At 36.4% G+C, this 15,000-nt stretch overlaps 1 protein-coding gene across 5 annotated transcripts in view; it reads left to right on the top strand.

Annotated features, from left to right (window-relative positions):
* The window catches only part of LOC144967607 (uncharacterized), a 26,586-nt gene extending 21,247 nt beyond the window's left edge, over positions 1-5,339 (top strand). For all 5 annotated transcript variants that reach the window (XM_078905107.1, XM_078905108.1, XM_078905109.1 and 2 more), the window contains one exon: positions 2,705-5,339. In XM_078905107.1, coding sequence (XP_078761233.1) covers positions 2,705-5,147 — 2,443 coding nt within the window. In that variant the 3' untranslated portion in view covers positions 5,148-5,339. The remainder of the gene's footprint in view (positions 1-2,704) is intronic.
* The last annotated feature ends 9,661 nt before the right edge of the window (positions 5,340-15,000 follow it).

The following is a 15,000-nucleotide window of genomic DNA, read 5'->3' as shown; positions in this document are numbered from 1 at the left end:
TTCACGTATGCGCTCAACACAAAAGCTATAATTTATAAGGGCCATCGTAGCACAGCGATAATGGCATGTTCTTAGTTTCGTACCCAAGGGTTACCGATTTTGAATACCCAGCAGCACCCTTAATCATTTTGCGTCGCTTCACTGCGGCTAGCACGTGTTTATTTCAATTTCTCACTACTAGAGCCTAGAGACAAAGTCCACCGATAGGGATGAATAAAAGCATTTTCATTTTCTTTTTTTATTATTATTCTTATTATTATTATTATTATTATTATTATTATTATTATTATTATTATTTATTATTATATTATTATTATTATTATTATATTATTATTATTATTATTATATATATATCATTATCATATCATTATTATTATTCATTCATCATCATCATCATCATTATATATTATTATTATTATTATTATTATTATTATTTTATTATTATTATTATTATTATTATTATTATTTATTATTATTATTATTATTATTATTATTATTATTATTATTATTATTATTATTATTATTATTATTATTATTATTATTATTATTATTATTATTATATTATTATTATTATTATTATTATTATTATTATTATTATTATTATTATTATTATTATTATTATTATTATTATTATTATTATTATTATTATTATTATTATTATTATTATTATTATTATTATTATTATTATTATTATTATTATTATTATTATTATTATTATTATTATTATTATATTATATTATTATATTATTATTATTATTATTATTATTATTATTATTATTATTATCGTCATAATTATCATAATTATTATCATTATTATCATCATCATCATCATCATCATCATCGTCATTCTTTGACTAGCATTCTATAATGCAAATTCCCATGCCTTACCCAATATTTGATTTAATTATTCAAAACACTTTTTCTAAATCCTTTCTTTAAAAAATATAGCCTTGTGGAGAACATTGTGCTTATTTGAGTCAATAAAAAAATTGATACGGCGCACAACTCTACTGAAAGATTTAAAAAATAGAAATGTATTTTTTACAGATAGATAAACAGATAACTTGATTTCCTTTTATAATTTAAAGTCAGTTTGAAAGTTCGTTAAGTCAAACAGATATCATAAAAAAATTACCGAAGACACTAAACACTCTCATGGCCACACCCTCAACTCTATCTGTCCAGTAGAGTCCTTACTTCCGTTGTGTTGATTTAGCGGTGATCAGTGATCAGTGTTGTTATGTAGTAGTGTGTTCTCATTGCGTGTATGTTTATGTGTGTGCGTGTGTGTGTATGTGTGTGTGGCGTATACATGTGTGTGTGTGTGTGTGTGTGTGTTTTGGAATGTGGTTGCGTGGAAGAAAAAAAAAAAAGGGGGGGGGGATGTCCATCAAGTAGAAAAATTCCTGAGCAAGGGGGGGGGGGGGGATGGAGGGAGTGTGTTTGCTAGGAACTGTCAGATTGGCATTTTTCAACAAATCGTGGCATTCATAGTGATATAATTCACTTGATCACATGACGGTATTCGGATGTACAGAAATTTTAAACAAGTTTCACCGATTAACAACATCAACTAATATTACTGCTGATATTACTGTCGTTTTTATGCCATCGATGTGATAATTATTGCCCTGGGAAATATTTAGTTAAACGTTTCGGCAAACTGTCAATTGATTCTGTCTAGCTTCTAGCCCGAACAAACCAAAAATAGACAGATTCGGGGACTTGATATTTTTCGCATCCGCTTCAGATTATCATTTGACCTCACATAAGTAAAGGGGAGACATTCCGAAAGCTCCTACATCCCCAGTATTCATTCAATTTGTATTTTCACCGTTGATCTTTTGTCAGGCGTTTATTTATTCAATTTGTCACCATATAAAAGCGTTTTAAATACTATAGAACAAACCTTGATAGATTTGTGAAAGTTTAAAATTTCCTAATTTGACCATTGTTTTGATTCTCGGCCACCATTTTAATTTGTGAAGTATTGAATGTAGTGCAAAGCACTCCCAAGTAAAGCGTGGTAAAGACTTGCGACGTATTGATATTGATATCTACTGACTGATAAACTAAAATCATGCTGAATAAAGCATGGCAGCGACGACAAGCACATCGATTAAAATATGCATCTAATAGTAATCAAGCTAATCAAGAAAATGATTCTGGCAATATCTAATGAAAATAGTTCTTTCCCCGCGAAATTGCGGGCTTTTTACTAGTTATTTCAAAACTGCCGTTGGTGACGAACGAATCTTGATTGGTAAAACATCTGGTTTTGTTTTTTGTTTTTTTTTTATCAATCAACTGAAATGGTCCAGATAGTTTATTTAGTAGAGAACTCGCTTCAGACTCAAAGGGACCGGGGGGAGTCAAGATTATTTCCGACCGACCTCCCCTGTCAACCCAGCAGTGATTGGGTAGCTGGGTCTGTTAGATCTGGCGTAAAGTAATTCGAGAAAGACCAGCGTCCTGTTCTGAGAGAAGCTAGCAATTGCTATTGTCCGTATCACGCTGTAGGCTCAATGGCCTTAATAACTCGGAGGGAGTACTTTAATCAACTGACCAACTTAAAAGGCTGTTTCATCCCAGCACTTCCGCTCCTCACCCCCCCCCCCCCCCCCCCCGTCCCCCCTCCCTCCCCATTGACTTAAATCATAAAAAAAATTATTTTATTTTATTTTATTTTTCTTTTCACCATCAGCTCCAAGTCAGACAAGACAACAACAAAGTCTACTGTTTGTGATGTCAAGGATAAACGACAACAGGCTTCAAAAAATAAAAATAGCAGCAATAGCAGCCTCATCCACAACAACAACAACAACACCCTCAGCAACGGAAACCAGTCGCAGCCTGGGACACAACATCCAGTCCGCAAATCCCACCTCCACCATCCCGGTTTGACCCAGTTATCTGGTGATGACGTCAAACTTGACCTCGTTAGCAGTAAAATCCTCCATCGAAAGGATCCTGTCGACACCGATGAGAACGAGGACATTGACGAAACCGAAAAGGAAGAGGGAGAAAAGCTTTGGCAAAATCCTTTCCCGTCTCCAAAAAGATTCGCAGACGAAATGCGCATAGAGAAAACAGCCGGTTTTTCTGTAGATAAACATCAAACCGGAAATCCGATAACTGAAAATGAGAAAATAGTTGATAGAAATTCCAAAGAAAGTTTTTCAAAAAATTCATCTCAGCCACGCGGATCGGATGGTAAACGAAACAAACATAAATCAAAAACCAAAGGCAAGGATGAAAACGCGCAATCTCAACATTTGAAGGCAGAACTAGAAAGGGAAAACGACGGAAGCCTTATAGTAAAAATTCAAGTTTTTAGCACAGACAAAACGAAAAAGGAAAAAGATTCAAATGACAAAAAGGAAGAAAAGAAAAAGACAGCTGTCAAAATATGTAGAGAGGAAAGCAAACTACTGGGGAAAGAGCTTCATGAAAAATTAAAACTTTTGAACAATACCGAGCTGTCCAAAAATGGAATTAATATATCTTGTGATCAAAAAGACGAGCCAAACGGTAAAGACAGTAAAAATATGATAAATAAAGTCACAGAAGTCAACAAAATGAAAAACAATGTTAAAATTTCAAGTAAGAAAAAAGCGAATTCTTCTTCTAACAAAGAGAAATCTCCCGATCTACAAGGCACGGAAAGGAAACGAACTCCGTCAAAGTCCAAATCGGTTTTGAAGGAGAAAAATGGGGTCGATTTTCTTTTCACCCTCGACAACGTAGATCTTTACCCTAGACAGAGAACGCCTTATCAGGAAATTGAATATATCAGCAATCACAAAATGATGAAATCTAAACCAACGATAAAATACACCAAATCCAAATCAGACGAAAAGGAAGCGGACCAAGACTCGACTCCAACCAAAGACAGTCCTGGTCGGCAAGGCGGAAGACACGGAAAAGGTCAGATTCATCACCAGACCATGTTGATAAGGTCCAGCACCGTTCATTTGGCAAAAGAAATCGACCTGGAAAATTCCGAGGAAACGGACATTGTACCTGATAGAGTAGTCCACCAGGTGTATCCCCTCAACGACTGGAAAAGGTCTGTTGACGAAGGGAAATGCGGATTCATTGTCAAATCATTTCCAATAGAAAACAACGGGCTGACGAACAGAAACAGAATCATTAATCCGGACTCTGAAATAACTGGTGTGGGTAAATCTAAAAAGAATGCTTCTTGTAAAGAAAATAACAATATATCTTTGTCAAAATCTATGGACAGTTCGACTTTATATGGTGAACGTAATAATTTATTATATGACGTTGTCATTGAAAGCGACAGACATCCAAATAATCATAGGTCTATGTCTTTGTACAGTGTGGATAACTCTAGTCTACCTATAGAAAACGATCGAAGAACGACTTCAAAGCCACAACCAACATCAATTCACAAATCAAGACCTCTGTATAGATCGAAACCAGAATTGCCTTTAATCAAAGTATCCACGAACAACCCCGAGACTGACCGCAATAACGATGTATCAACCACAAGCATCAAAACATGTCACTTTCCACCTATAAACCCTTCGGAGAATTTCCCAGATAAACAAAAAGCCTTGGACGATTTGTTTATATCAGGGGTCAATCAGGATAGGTCAAGGCCACGAGACAATAGTTTCATTTCCAAGAAAAGACCAGTGTCTTTAGATCGAGGTCTCATCGATGACCTAGTTAGATACCACACCGAGACGACCAATATTGGAACTAAATCCCAACAAAACCAAGTTCAAATGCAGCTTCAGAATTCCAACCCACACCTTCCAAACTCCCACCACCATCATTCGTTTTCGACCACAAACCAATTTCAACAACCTCTAAAAACCCAACCGGAAGAGGCGCCATCTTTAACACCATCCGTCCAAAGGCTCAGTAAAGTCCAGGCAAATCCTCGACCCTGTCCCAAATCTCCAAAGACTAGAACGGAAATGACGTCATCCTTTAACGAAAGCAGGGAAATCGACCATAAACTCCAAATGCAGATCTATGCACATGTAAGAAAAAACGCCTCAAACTCAAATTCCAATGATAATGCCAGTGTTGACAAGTCATCGAAAGCAAGTGATCAACGTCATCAGTTGCCGGATCTACAACATCTTTTGGGTCTCAACAAACTAATCTAGACTTCCAAAATGAAAAAAAAAACAAAAACAAACATACTCGCTTGTTATCTACTTATCAACATCTTCAATAACTGGATAAAAGGTTGGTTAAATCGCCGTCATGCCCATGGTTAGCGTGATAAATGTAAAATTGTGTGACGCTCTGTTTCTAAAAAAGATCATTGTCTGTGTCGAACAATTTTACCTGACAAACTTTTTTTTAACTTCTTGGTATGTCACGGGTCAATAGAAGGTTACAAACCAAAAACATATTTAAACAAAAATAAAAAAACAATGAAGAGTCAATGGCGATTATCTATATTATTTTTTCAATGCGGTCGAGTCAATGGTCACATAGCAAATCTGCTCAAAATGACCTACATAATAAAAAATGCTTACAGTTTTCAAAATATCCAACACACAATATGTCACTTTGTTCAACTTGATCCACGGGTATGTTTACACTTTTCATAAACAAAGCAATGTGTTTATATGATAAAAAATATCCAATCGATGGACAGTAACAAATCATGTGATTGATGACTCGTTTTGACGAAAACCTGAATATACGTAGATCATTCCCATTTTACGACCCTCAACATACTAATCGCTGGACGGTAAGTCAAACCTAACTTTTAGCAAAAACTGAAATTTTTGCCTACACGACTGTATTTTGATGAGATTTCTAATACTGTAATGAGGATTGGGGGGGGGGGGGGGGTATAAGGAGATAAATTCTCGTCACTGGATAAAGACAATGACCTATATGAAAAAAAACCCCCAGTAGTTTCCTTGATCTAACCAAGATGGAGAAAACAAAGACTACTACAAATTAATATTAGGTATCATATCCTGCCGTAGACTGGAAAACCCCATATTTTAAAATTTGGCCAGAAAAATCGTCCTTCAAATATCGATTGATTTAAATGACCTTCATTTTGCCAAGAAAATCTCAAACCTGGGACTTCGCGAAGTCCCAGGTTTGAGAGTTTTTTGCCAAGATGAGGGGCATTTAAATCGATCCATATTTGAAGGACGAGTTTTCTGGCCAAATTTTAAATATGGGTTTTCTTTCCACAGTAGGACAGTATCGTATCTTTGGCATGTCTTATTTATTTAAAAGTGCCTTTCACTAATAATTTTATTGTTGTTATAACAATTTTATTGACACGAATGATAAAAAACAGTCTAAAATCACATGATGAAGTGTGATGTGCGACTATGTGGTCTTGCGGTATGACGCTCGCCCTCCGATCGGAAGGTCCTGGGTTCGCATAGTTGAGTCCTTGGCCGTTAACCGTGTTGTATCTGTCGGAAAATTGTAATGTCGCCTAAAAGGCGTCATGTCTCATCCTAAACGTTAAGTGTTGCTGGTGGTTGGGAACTCCTTGTAAAGCGTTTTGAGCACATTTAGTAGATATTCCGCGATATGAATGCTCTAATTTTTAAAAGTAAAAAACTGGTTCCAATCTCATTGGAAGTGTAAATCCACTCTGCCGGAGGACTGGATACACAGTTGTGTATTTGATATGATTTCAGAGGGATGATATCTTATTTTCCAGTCTAAATGTAATATGCTGGTCGTCAATAAAGCTCACCTATCCTCGCTCTTTTACGTCCCGTAATCCTAAGAATCTGCCTATAGATAGTATGCGCTTGGCTAAGAAGCTCATAACATTGCCATCCGGAAGTATAACGGACCAACACACAAAACTGTGTGTATCCATGAACGTTTATAGTCAGGTTAATACAGTTCAGTGAGAATTACTCATAAACGCGGATGGCAAAAAACAATAACAAAGACCTGAGTGATGTCATCTTCGAACTATCTATACATCCTCCGACTATAATAGTTATGCCACCTTATGATTCTATATGTAACCTATTCTATTCATTATTGGTCCTCCGAAGTTATGGATACATACACACTTCCAAGAAGACTGAACGCGAAAGAAAGTGTGACGTCATAACTTCTCTGCCCTGTTTATAAAAACTTTGAGTTAAAATACAAAATGTCGTGCGTCATGGAGGAACATGGGAATGAAACGATGTGCACTTATTTGCAGGTCTGACAACCCAATTCCTTGTGGGCTCATTGTTGTATTGGAAATCTTTAAAAATGACGCAAAATAATATTGTCAATTACAAAAATGTTAAACTAGGCCCATAAGTGGGTTCGGATGTCCGCCCTGAATATTTGAAACGAATTCCAAACGGGTCCACCACTTAACATTATAGAGAATAAATGAATGCGCCGCTCAGATTGAGACTCGAACCCATGACCTTCTGATCCGAAGGCCAGTGTCATGTCACATGACCACAGAGTCGCACGGATTGCGTGAAATTAGGAAGCAGGCACTGGTGTGAGATGGATATTTGAAAGGGTGTGTATGAAATACATAGTGCCAGATAAAATAGACAGAAATGTACCCCCCCCCCCTCCCAAAAAAAATCAACCTACCTTGATGGTGGTCGAACTTCAGACTCGGGTTCGATCCCCAGTCGAGACAGGCTGGTTTGATTTGATTTTTGATTTTTTTAAATATTAAAAAAAAAATTGATGTATTTTCCCCCTTGTATATCTATCTGCTTTGACTGGCACCATTTCATACAAACTTTTTCAGGTTTTCAACTCGCTTACAAGCTCAATCAATTCATTCCGTCATCAGACCACCTGACGCACGCTTGCGGCCATGATGTGGATTTCCGGTACTCATTTTACACACCAGTACGATGAGAGGATGTCAGTAAAGAGCCTTTCTAAGGACCCAACCGTTTCGCCGCCAAGATCGGCACTCGAACCAGGGACCTGCCGGTTCGAAGGCGACCGTCATAACACTAGACCACATAGCCGCACGGAAATCCGTGTACCATGACATCATTATATTGAGAAATATTTTGGAGTAGGCGCTGGTGTAAAATAAAAATCTGATAGAGTGTATATGAAACAGTGCCGGACAAAGCAATAATAAAAAAACCCATTCCAAACATCAGTCCTCCTTGACTGGGGATCGAACATGAGCCTTCTTGATTACCTGTAATCAAAACAGTTTAAACTACTTGGAGGTGAGTTTAAAAACTTCTCTGGAGGTCTAACAATGAATAGGTTACATATTAAATCCTGCGGTGGTGCATAACTATTTTTTTAAACTTGAGCATTTATATAACGCAATATCCACTAAATGTGCTCAAAGCGCTTTAGAAAGGGTCCCTGACCAACAGCAACATGTAGAACGAGACAGGACGCCTATTAGAAAATATTACAATTTTTTTCGACAGAGACAACGCTGTTAACGACCAGGTACTAATTTTACACATGAGTAAAATGTGAGTAAAGAGGCTTTTCCAAGGACTCAACTATGCGCTCGATCCCAGAACCTTCCGATCCGAAAGCGAGTGTCATACCACTAGACCGTATAGCCGCAGGATTTGGTGGCAGATTCTTATAATTACGGGACGTAAAAGAGCGAGGATGGATAAACTTTATTGACGACCATCATTTATTTAGTCTTGAAAATACGATACCATCAGATGGTGATAAAGATAAAGTGAGTAAATGTGAGCCATATATATATAAGGGAACAACACAAAACAAACCTTTTATGAGTCACCTTTACTCACTTTAGCTTTCTCTCCATCTTTTTGGCTCATTTAGGCACCTCTAGTTTCTGATGATGCCATCATTCTGGAACCAGAAGATCATCTGAGCATGATACATAATTCCAGTCCTCCGGATGACTGATTTTAAACTTCCCAATGAGATTGGAACCAGTACATTGACGTCACACTATTTTTCCCTATTGTAGACGCAAAATTAAAAGCCCACCAGAAAAGTAAGACAATTGGGGGGGGGTTCCCGACCCCCATAGCGGGCAGGGAGGAACTTACTGCGTCTCTATCCCCCTATATCTTTTTTCCAACTTTCTGTTTTTGTCTTGGAATGAGATTACTTGGTTTTGTCCTGGTCCTGGCTAGATGCCCTGGCTGAGAGGGAAACAGTCAAATGTATAGTTAGTTTTGGGAGATGATATTTTTTACCTTGTAAATTATCTCTCTGTTATGCACTGTATTATGTTTCTTTATATTATATATGATTTGTAAAATATTTGAGTGTATTCCTCTGGGGACCTGTGCTTGTGCCTGGATGAGACTTTTAGGTGATCTCAAACTAAATACTTTGATAGTGTGCTCTTGGAATCTACACCTGTTTCTTATTTGAACCAATTCCCCTTTGTCTTACCTTTTCTTGGGTGCTTTAATTGTAATTCTAGAACTTTTGACTATCCCATTTTCTTCCTTTTTACTGGCGCTGATATGACCTTAATGTGTTGTAAGCGCCATAGAACACAATAGATAGAACGAAATGGATGTCACTCGGCTCATTGTTATTGTTTGTAGCCAGCCATTTTATGAGAAGTTCTCATTTAATTGTATTAATTAGACTATAAACTATAAACAATTTATTCTACGCAATTCTTGATACGTTACACATTGTTTTGTGTTCTGGTCTATTATAGATAGTATGCGCTTGGCTAAGAAGCTCATAACATTGCCATCCGGAAGTATAACGGACAAACACACAAAACTGTGTGTATCCATGAACGTTTATAGTCGGTTAATACAGTTCAGTGAGAATTACTCATAAACGCGGATGGCAAAAAACAATAACAAAGACCTGAGTGACGTCATCTTCGAACTATCTATAACCGCTGGCAGCAGATGTCATGAGTCTTTTTGAATAAATGTACAGCATTAATAGGTCTACTGCAAATCATAACAATATACATATAGATAGTTCGAAGATGACGTCACTCAGGTCTTTGTTATTGTTTTTTTTTTTTGCCATCCGCGTTTATGAGTAATGCTCACTCAACTGTATTAACCTGACTATAAACGTTCATGGATACACACAGTTTTATATATAAATTATACTCGCGATGAAAGTCAATCGTCAAAAACGGACAGAGAATTACGACCTAGCAGATTTTGATCGCTTTAATTGAAGTCAACGGTGATAGAAATAGCCTGAAATAAATAGAGGGATTGCAAGTTGCTCGTATTTCAGTCTTTAGCAAATTGTTTTATAATTTTTAGATTTGTCAATAATTATGTACTCGATGGTAAAACTTACTTTAAAAAAATGATAGATAGATTTATGCATGAGTTGAAATAAATAAGAAGAACCACTTTTGTTTGAAGAGATATAATTATGTTGAGTAAATGCATTTTCTGCCCAATTCAATCCCTTGGTTAGTGACAAAATAATATTTAAAAGGACTGGACTGTCGTCTAAGCGTTGTGGTTTACTGTTTGAAAAAAAAATATTGTGCTTTTATATAGCGCAATATCCACTAAACGTACTCAAAGCGCTTTACAAGGGGTCCCTGGTCAACAGTAACATTAAACATTTAGAACGGGACATGACGCCTTTCAGGCGATATTACATTTTTTCCGGACAGAGACAACGCTGTTAACGGCCAGGAACTCGTTTTACACCTGAGTACAGTGAGAGAATGTGAGTAAAGAGTCTTCTCCAAGGACTCAACTATGCGCCGAGCGAGGCTCGAACCCAGAATCTTCCGATCCGAAAGCGAGTGTAATACCACTAGACCACATAGCCACATAGTTTGCATGCGTTGGTGTGAATTGTGATTTGCGTCCTTTCGTAAAACCTCTCAAGCCTTGAAGAATGGTGCTTACGTTTTCCTTATAAACTTACCAGTATTCAGTGTGTCAGACGCAACTAAGGAGCAGAATCGGAGCTCATATTTATAATGTTCTTCTCCTCTGGATACACTTTTATGCTCGTCGGAGAAATATATCATAAGGGCGTCCGCCACTGTTCCGATAGCTTAGAGCCAGTTAATAAGTTACTATGCGTCATTACGCGGGAAGTACGTCATGACTGTTGAAGCGTATTACCGGCAAATATAAAAATGCAATACAGTAGTAAAATAATTAAAATACAAGACCGCGTGTTCCTCTTAAACTTTATTTCTCCTCAAATATTGCGGGTTTTTCCATTAGTGATAATAAATTGAATTTAAATACTTACATTTTGATACGTTAAAGTTCAAACAGAACAATCAAAATTTAATCCCACAAATAAAGATAAAGTAAAAACAACACGACCTAAATCATTACAATATTGGTTAAGACCCGTCACCAAATGTAACATTTGGGAGGGCAGGACATAAAAATGAATAAAAACTGACAGATGAGTCAACAGATTTTATGTTTCACTCACGGGTTATATTTAAGGCCTTTTCGTGTCGGTTTCAGCACACAATAGATTATGAGTAAATCTCACCAAAATCAACACCGTCCACCTGTTTACATGACAGATTTATTTGATTGTCTCTTGTTTACCAGACGGAAACAGCAATATACATGGAAATAATAATTGTTTTGCCCACTAAAAGGCCGATAATATTTTGGCAAAATCAGTATACTCAAGAATATCTGGCAAAATAGAGCGCCGAACGCAATCTTTAAAAAAATAATTAAATAACATGGGCGATTGAAGCAGTTAATGAGAGATGAACAGATGGCGTCACGAAAAGGCGAAATCATTTGCATTCTAAACATACTTTTGACCGACTTTTAAAAATGTCTTTGTATAGAAGACAACACAATTTATTAATGCATAATATACCCCTTTTTACCAGTTAATTGCCGTACTTTGGATAAACAACGTGTTTTAAAATTTGGTCAGAAATTCGTCCTTCAAATTTTGTTCGATTTAAATGACCTTCATCTTTACAAAAACTCCCAAATCTGAAAGTTAATAAAGATTGCGCGGATGTCCCAGGTCTGAGAGTTTGGGGTTTTTTTTTTCCAAGATGAGGGTCATTTAAATCGATCGATATTTGAAAGACGAGTTTTCTGGCCAAATCTTTAAATACAATTGGCATGGTCTAATGAGCTTTCAAGAGCAAATCCTACTACATTTATAAAATAAAGATGTGATAAATAAGGCCTCCAGAATTTACTAGTTACTTTTTTTAAAGAACAAATGACGAGTTGGTTTAAGATTATGTGAATATAGAAAGATGGAATTGAATGAAATGAATGTTCTTATAAATAAATAGTGATCACAGTTACAAATGATGACATGGCAATATTACGTAACTTCTGAATCTAGATGGTAATGTTGTACAGACTTGCGAAGTTCCATTTCCGGACAGAGAGTACTTTCAGCGAGACCCGAGTTCGACAATCTCGACAGCGTTGTTGCTGGCAAAGGTGACCAAGGAAGCTCCGGCGTCTTGTTAGTGGAAATAAAAGAATAGAGTTTTCTCCAAAATCCCGATAGCAAGATATAAATCTTTAAAATATAAGTAATATGAGGCGTGGAGTGGTCTGGCCGTCAAGGCATAAATAAATTCTTGAGAGAAGTGAGTAAAGACGATACAATCAGTCCGCTTTTAAATTAAGTGGCAACGTGACAGAAGGTAGAACGAAAAGTATTCACTAATTTGAAATGAATGCAAAGAGAATGCTATTAAAGGAATGATAATCTTATATTAGAAGGTAAAATTTTTCTAAGCCTACCGATATATAACTGGAATGAGATGAACCGTAGCCATCGTTAACTTATAGATAGTATGCGCTTGGCTAAGAAGCTCATAACATTGCCATCCGGAAGTATAATGGACCAACACACAAAACTGTGAGTATCCATGAACGTTTATAGTCGGGTTAATACAGTTCAGTGAGCATTACTCATAAACGCGGATGGCAAAAAACAATAACAAAGACCTGAGTGACGTCATCTTCGAACTATCTATAGACTGACACAAGAACCAACCAGGACTTATAGTTTGATGTCATTTTTCAGGTTTGTAGAGCGTCGAGTGAGTTGTCGTTAGTAGTACTCATGGAAACAAGGGATTACATTGGTTGAACTATTGAAAACAACTCACGATTCGTTTTCTTTTGTGGCCAAAGACTGGCATTTTGACGTCAATTATTGGTCAGGCTATAGATAGTATGCAGATGACGTCACTCAGGCCTTTGTTATTGTTTTTGCCATCCGCGTTTGTGAGTTGTTCTCACTAAACTGTATTAACCAGACTATAAAAGTCCATGGTTACACAGAGTTTGTGTGTTGGTCCGTTATACTTCCGGATGGCAATGTTGTGAACTCCTTGGCCAAGCGCATTCTATCTATAGATAGTATGCGCTTGGCTAAGAAGCTCATAACATTGCCATCCGGAAGTATAACGGACCAACACACAAAACTGTGTGTATCCATGAACGTTTATGGTCAGGTTAATACAGTTCAGTGAGCATTACTCATGAACGCGGATGGCAAAAAACAATAACAAAGGCCTGAGTGACGTCATCTTCGAACTATCTATAACTGTACGATGGCTACGGTCAGGCTTTTAGTTAACGATGGCTACGATGAACTCCGTTCTTACGTTTATATTACTAAAATAAAACGTTAATAAGATAAATGTGAGTCATCGTTATGTGACAACAATTATAACATAGCACGACAGTCAACTGGTTCATAAGGTGCTTCATATGAAGGAATCGTGTAAACAATTCTATTATTCAGATGGATGGGACATAAAACTTTTGATGTATCCATAATTAACTTTATCATGTCATTGTACCATGTGAGATGAAGTTGGAATATTTCTTTGAGCTGGTGACGATATAATAACATTGTGTGACCTTACAACTGTTTACCACAGATTAGCGTATCAGCATACATTATATTTATTATATATATATATATATATATATATATATGTGTGTGTGTGTATGTGTGTGTGTGTGTGTGTGTTTGTTTGTTTGTTCCATTGATTGTCTTTTTGAAGTCAAATGGATGAGAGAAAAAAAAGAAACGAAAATAAAAACATTCTATTAGCAAATGTATAATTGATATTGACCGTTTACAGATAAAAATGTCATAAAAGCATTGAAATGCTAACCATTCCAACCAATAACTAGATATCAAAGAAATACCAAAATTACCAAATCTCCACAACATGAAAACACGTAAATCCTCTCAAATGTAAAGCTGCGGACTACGAATAGTATAGAAAGAACTAAGTTGACGACACTCAGCTCTTTGTTATTGTTATAGCCATCAATTTTTATGAGTAGGTAGTTCTCACTAAATTGTATTAATCAGACTATAATCGTTTAAGGTTACACTTAATTTTGTGTGTTGGTACGTTATATCTGGCTGGCGGATGTTTTGAGTATTTTAACTGAATGTATAGCATCAATAGAATAAGAACAATGCTAATTCTGTTAAAGCAAAAGAACACTTTTTAAAGAATTTCGTTCTATTTTGAAGTTTTTCTATTTTATTATTTTTTTTAAAAATATTTACTTATACATATCTCAACACTTCAATTGGATTCAATAGTCTGATGTCACGTCCGCCCAGCAACGAGCAGCTTGGTTCTAAACAAAGAAAATCGGTACATTTTATTCTTCATGCTGGCTAGAACTTTTTCACATGTCATGTGACCAGAATGTAGAAAAGTCAAAACATGATGAGGTATATAATGATTTACTCCTCTGGATACACTTTTATGCTCGTCGGAGAAGTTTTTCATTAGGGCGTCCGCCATTGTTCCGATAGTTACCAAGTTACTCTGCGCCATTACGAGGGAAGTGACATCACGACTGTTGAATCCTATTGGAGTCTAGCTGATCAAAATGACCTATTGTGATATTCCAATGACGTGAACACTTTTTTATTATGTAGGTCATTCATTTTAAACGCTTTTAGCCATGTGACCAATGACTCAAGCACGTGGAGAAATAATATAAATCGTCCCCAATCGCTGAGAAGAAGATCGTATTCTCCTTTCTCATCGGCTATAAAATCTTGTGGTATGACACTCGC

This window comes from Berghia stephanieae, chromosome 3, assembly GCF_034508935.2.
Source record: "Berghia stephanieae isolate SIO BIC M18660-M18661 chromosome 3, UCSD_Bste_1.3, whole genome shotgun sequence".
In the NCBI taxonomy this organism is placed as follows: domain Eukaryota; kingdom Metazoa; phylum Mollusca; class Gastropoda; order Nudibranchia; family Aeolidiidae; genus Berghia; species Berghia stephanieae.
The sequence above is the reverse complement of the archived record's forward strand: the minus strand, read 5'-3'. Positions and strand labels throughout refer to the sequence as shown.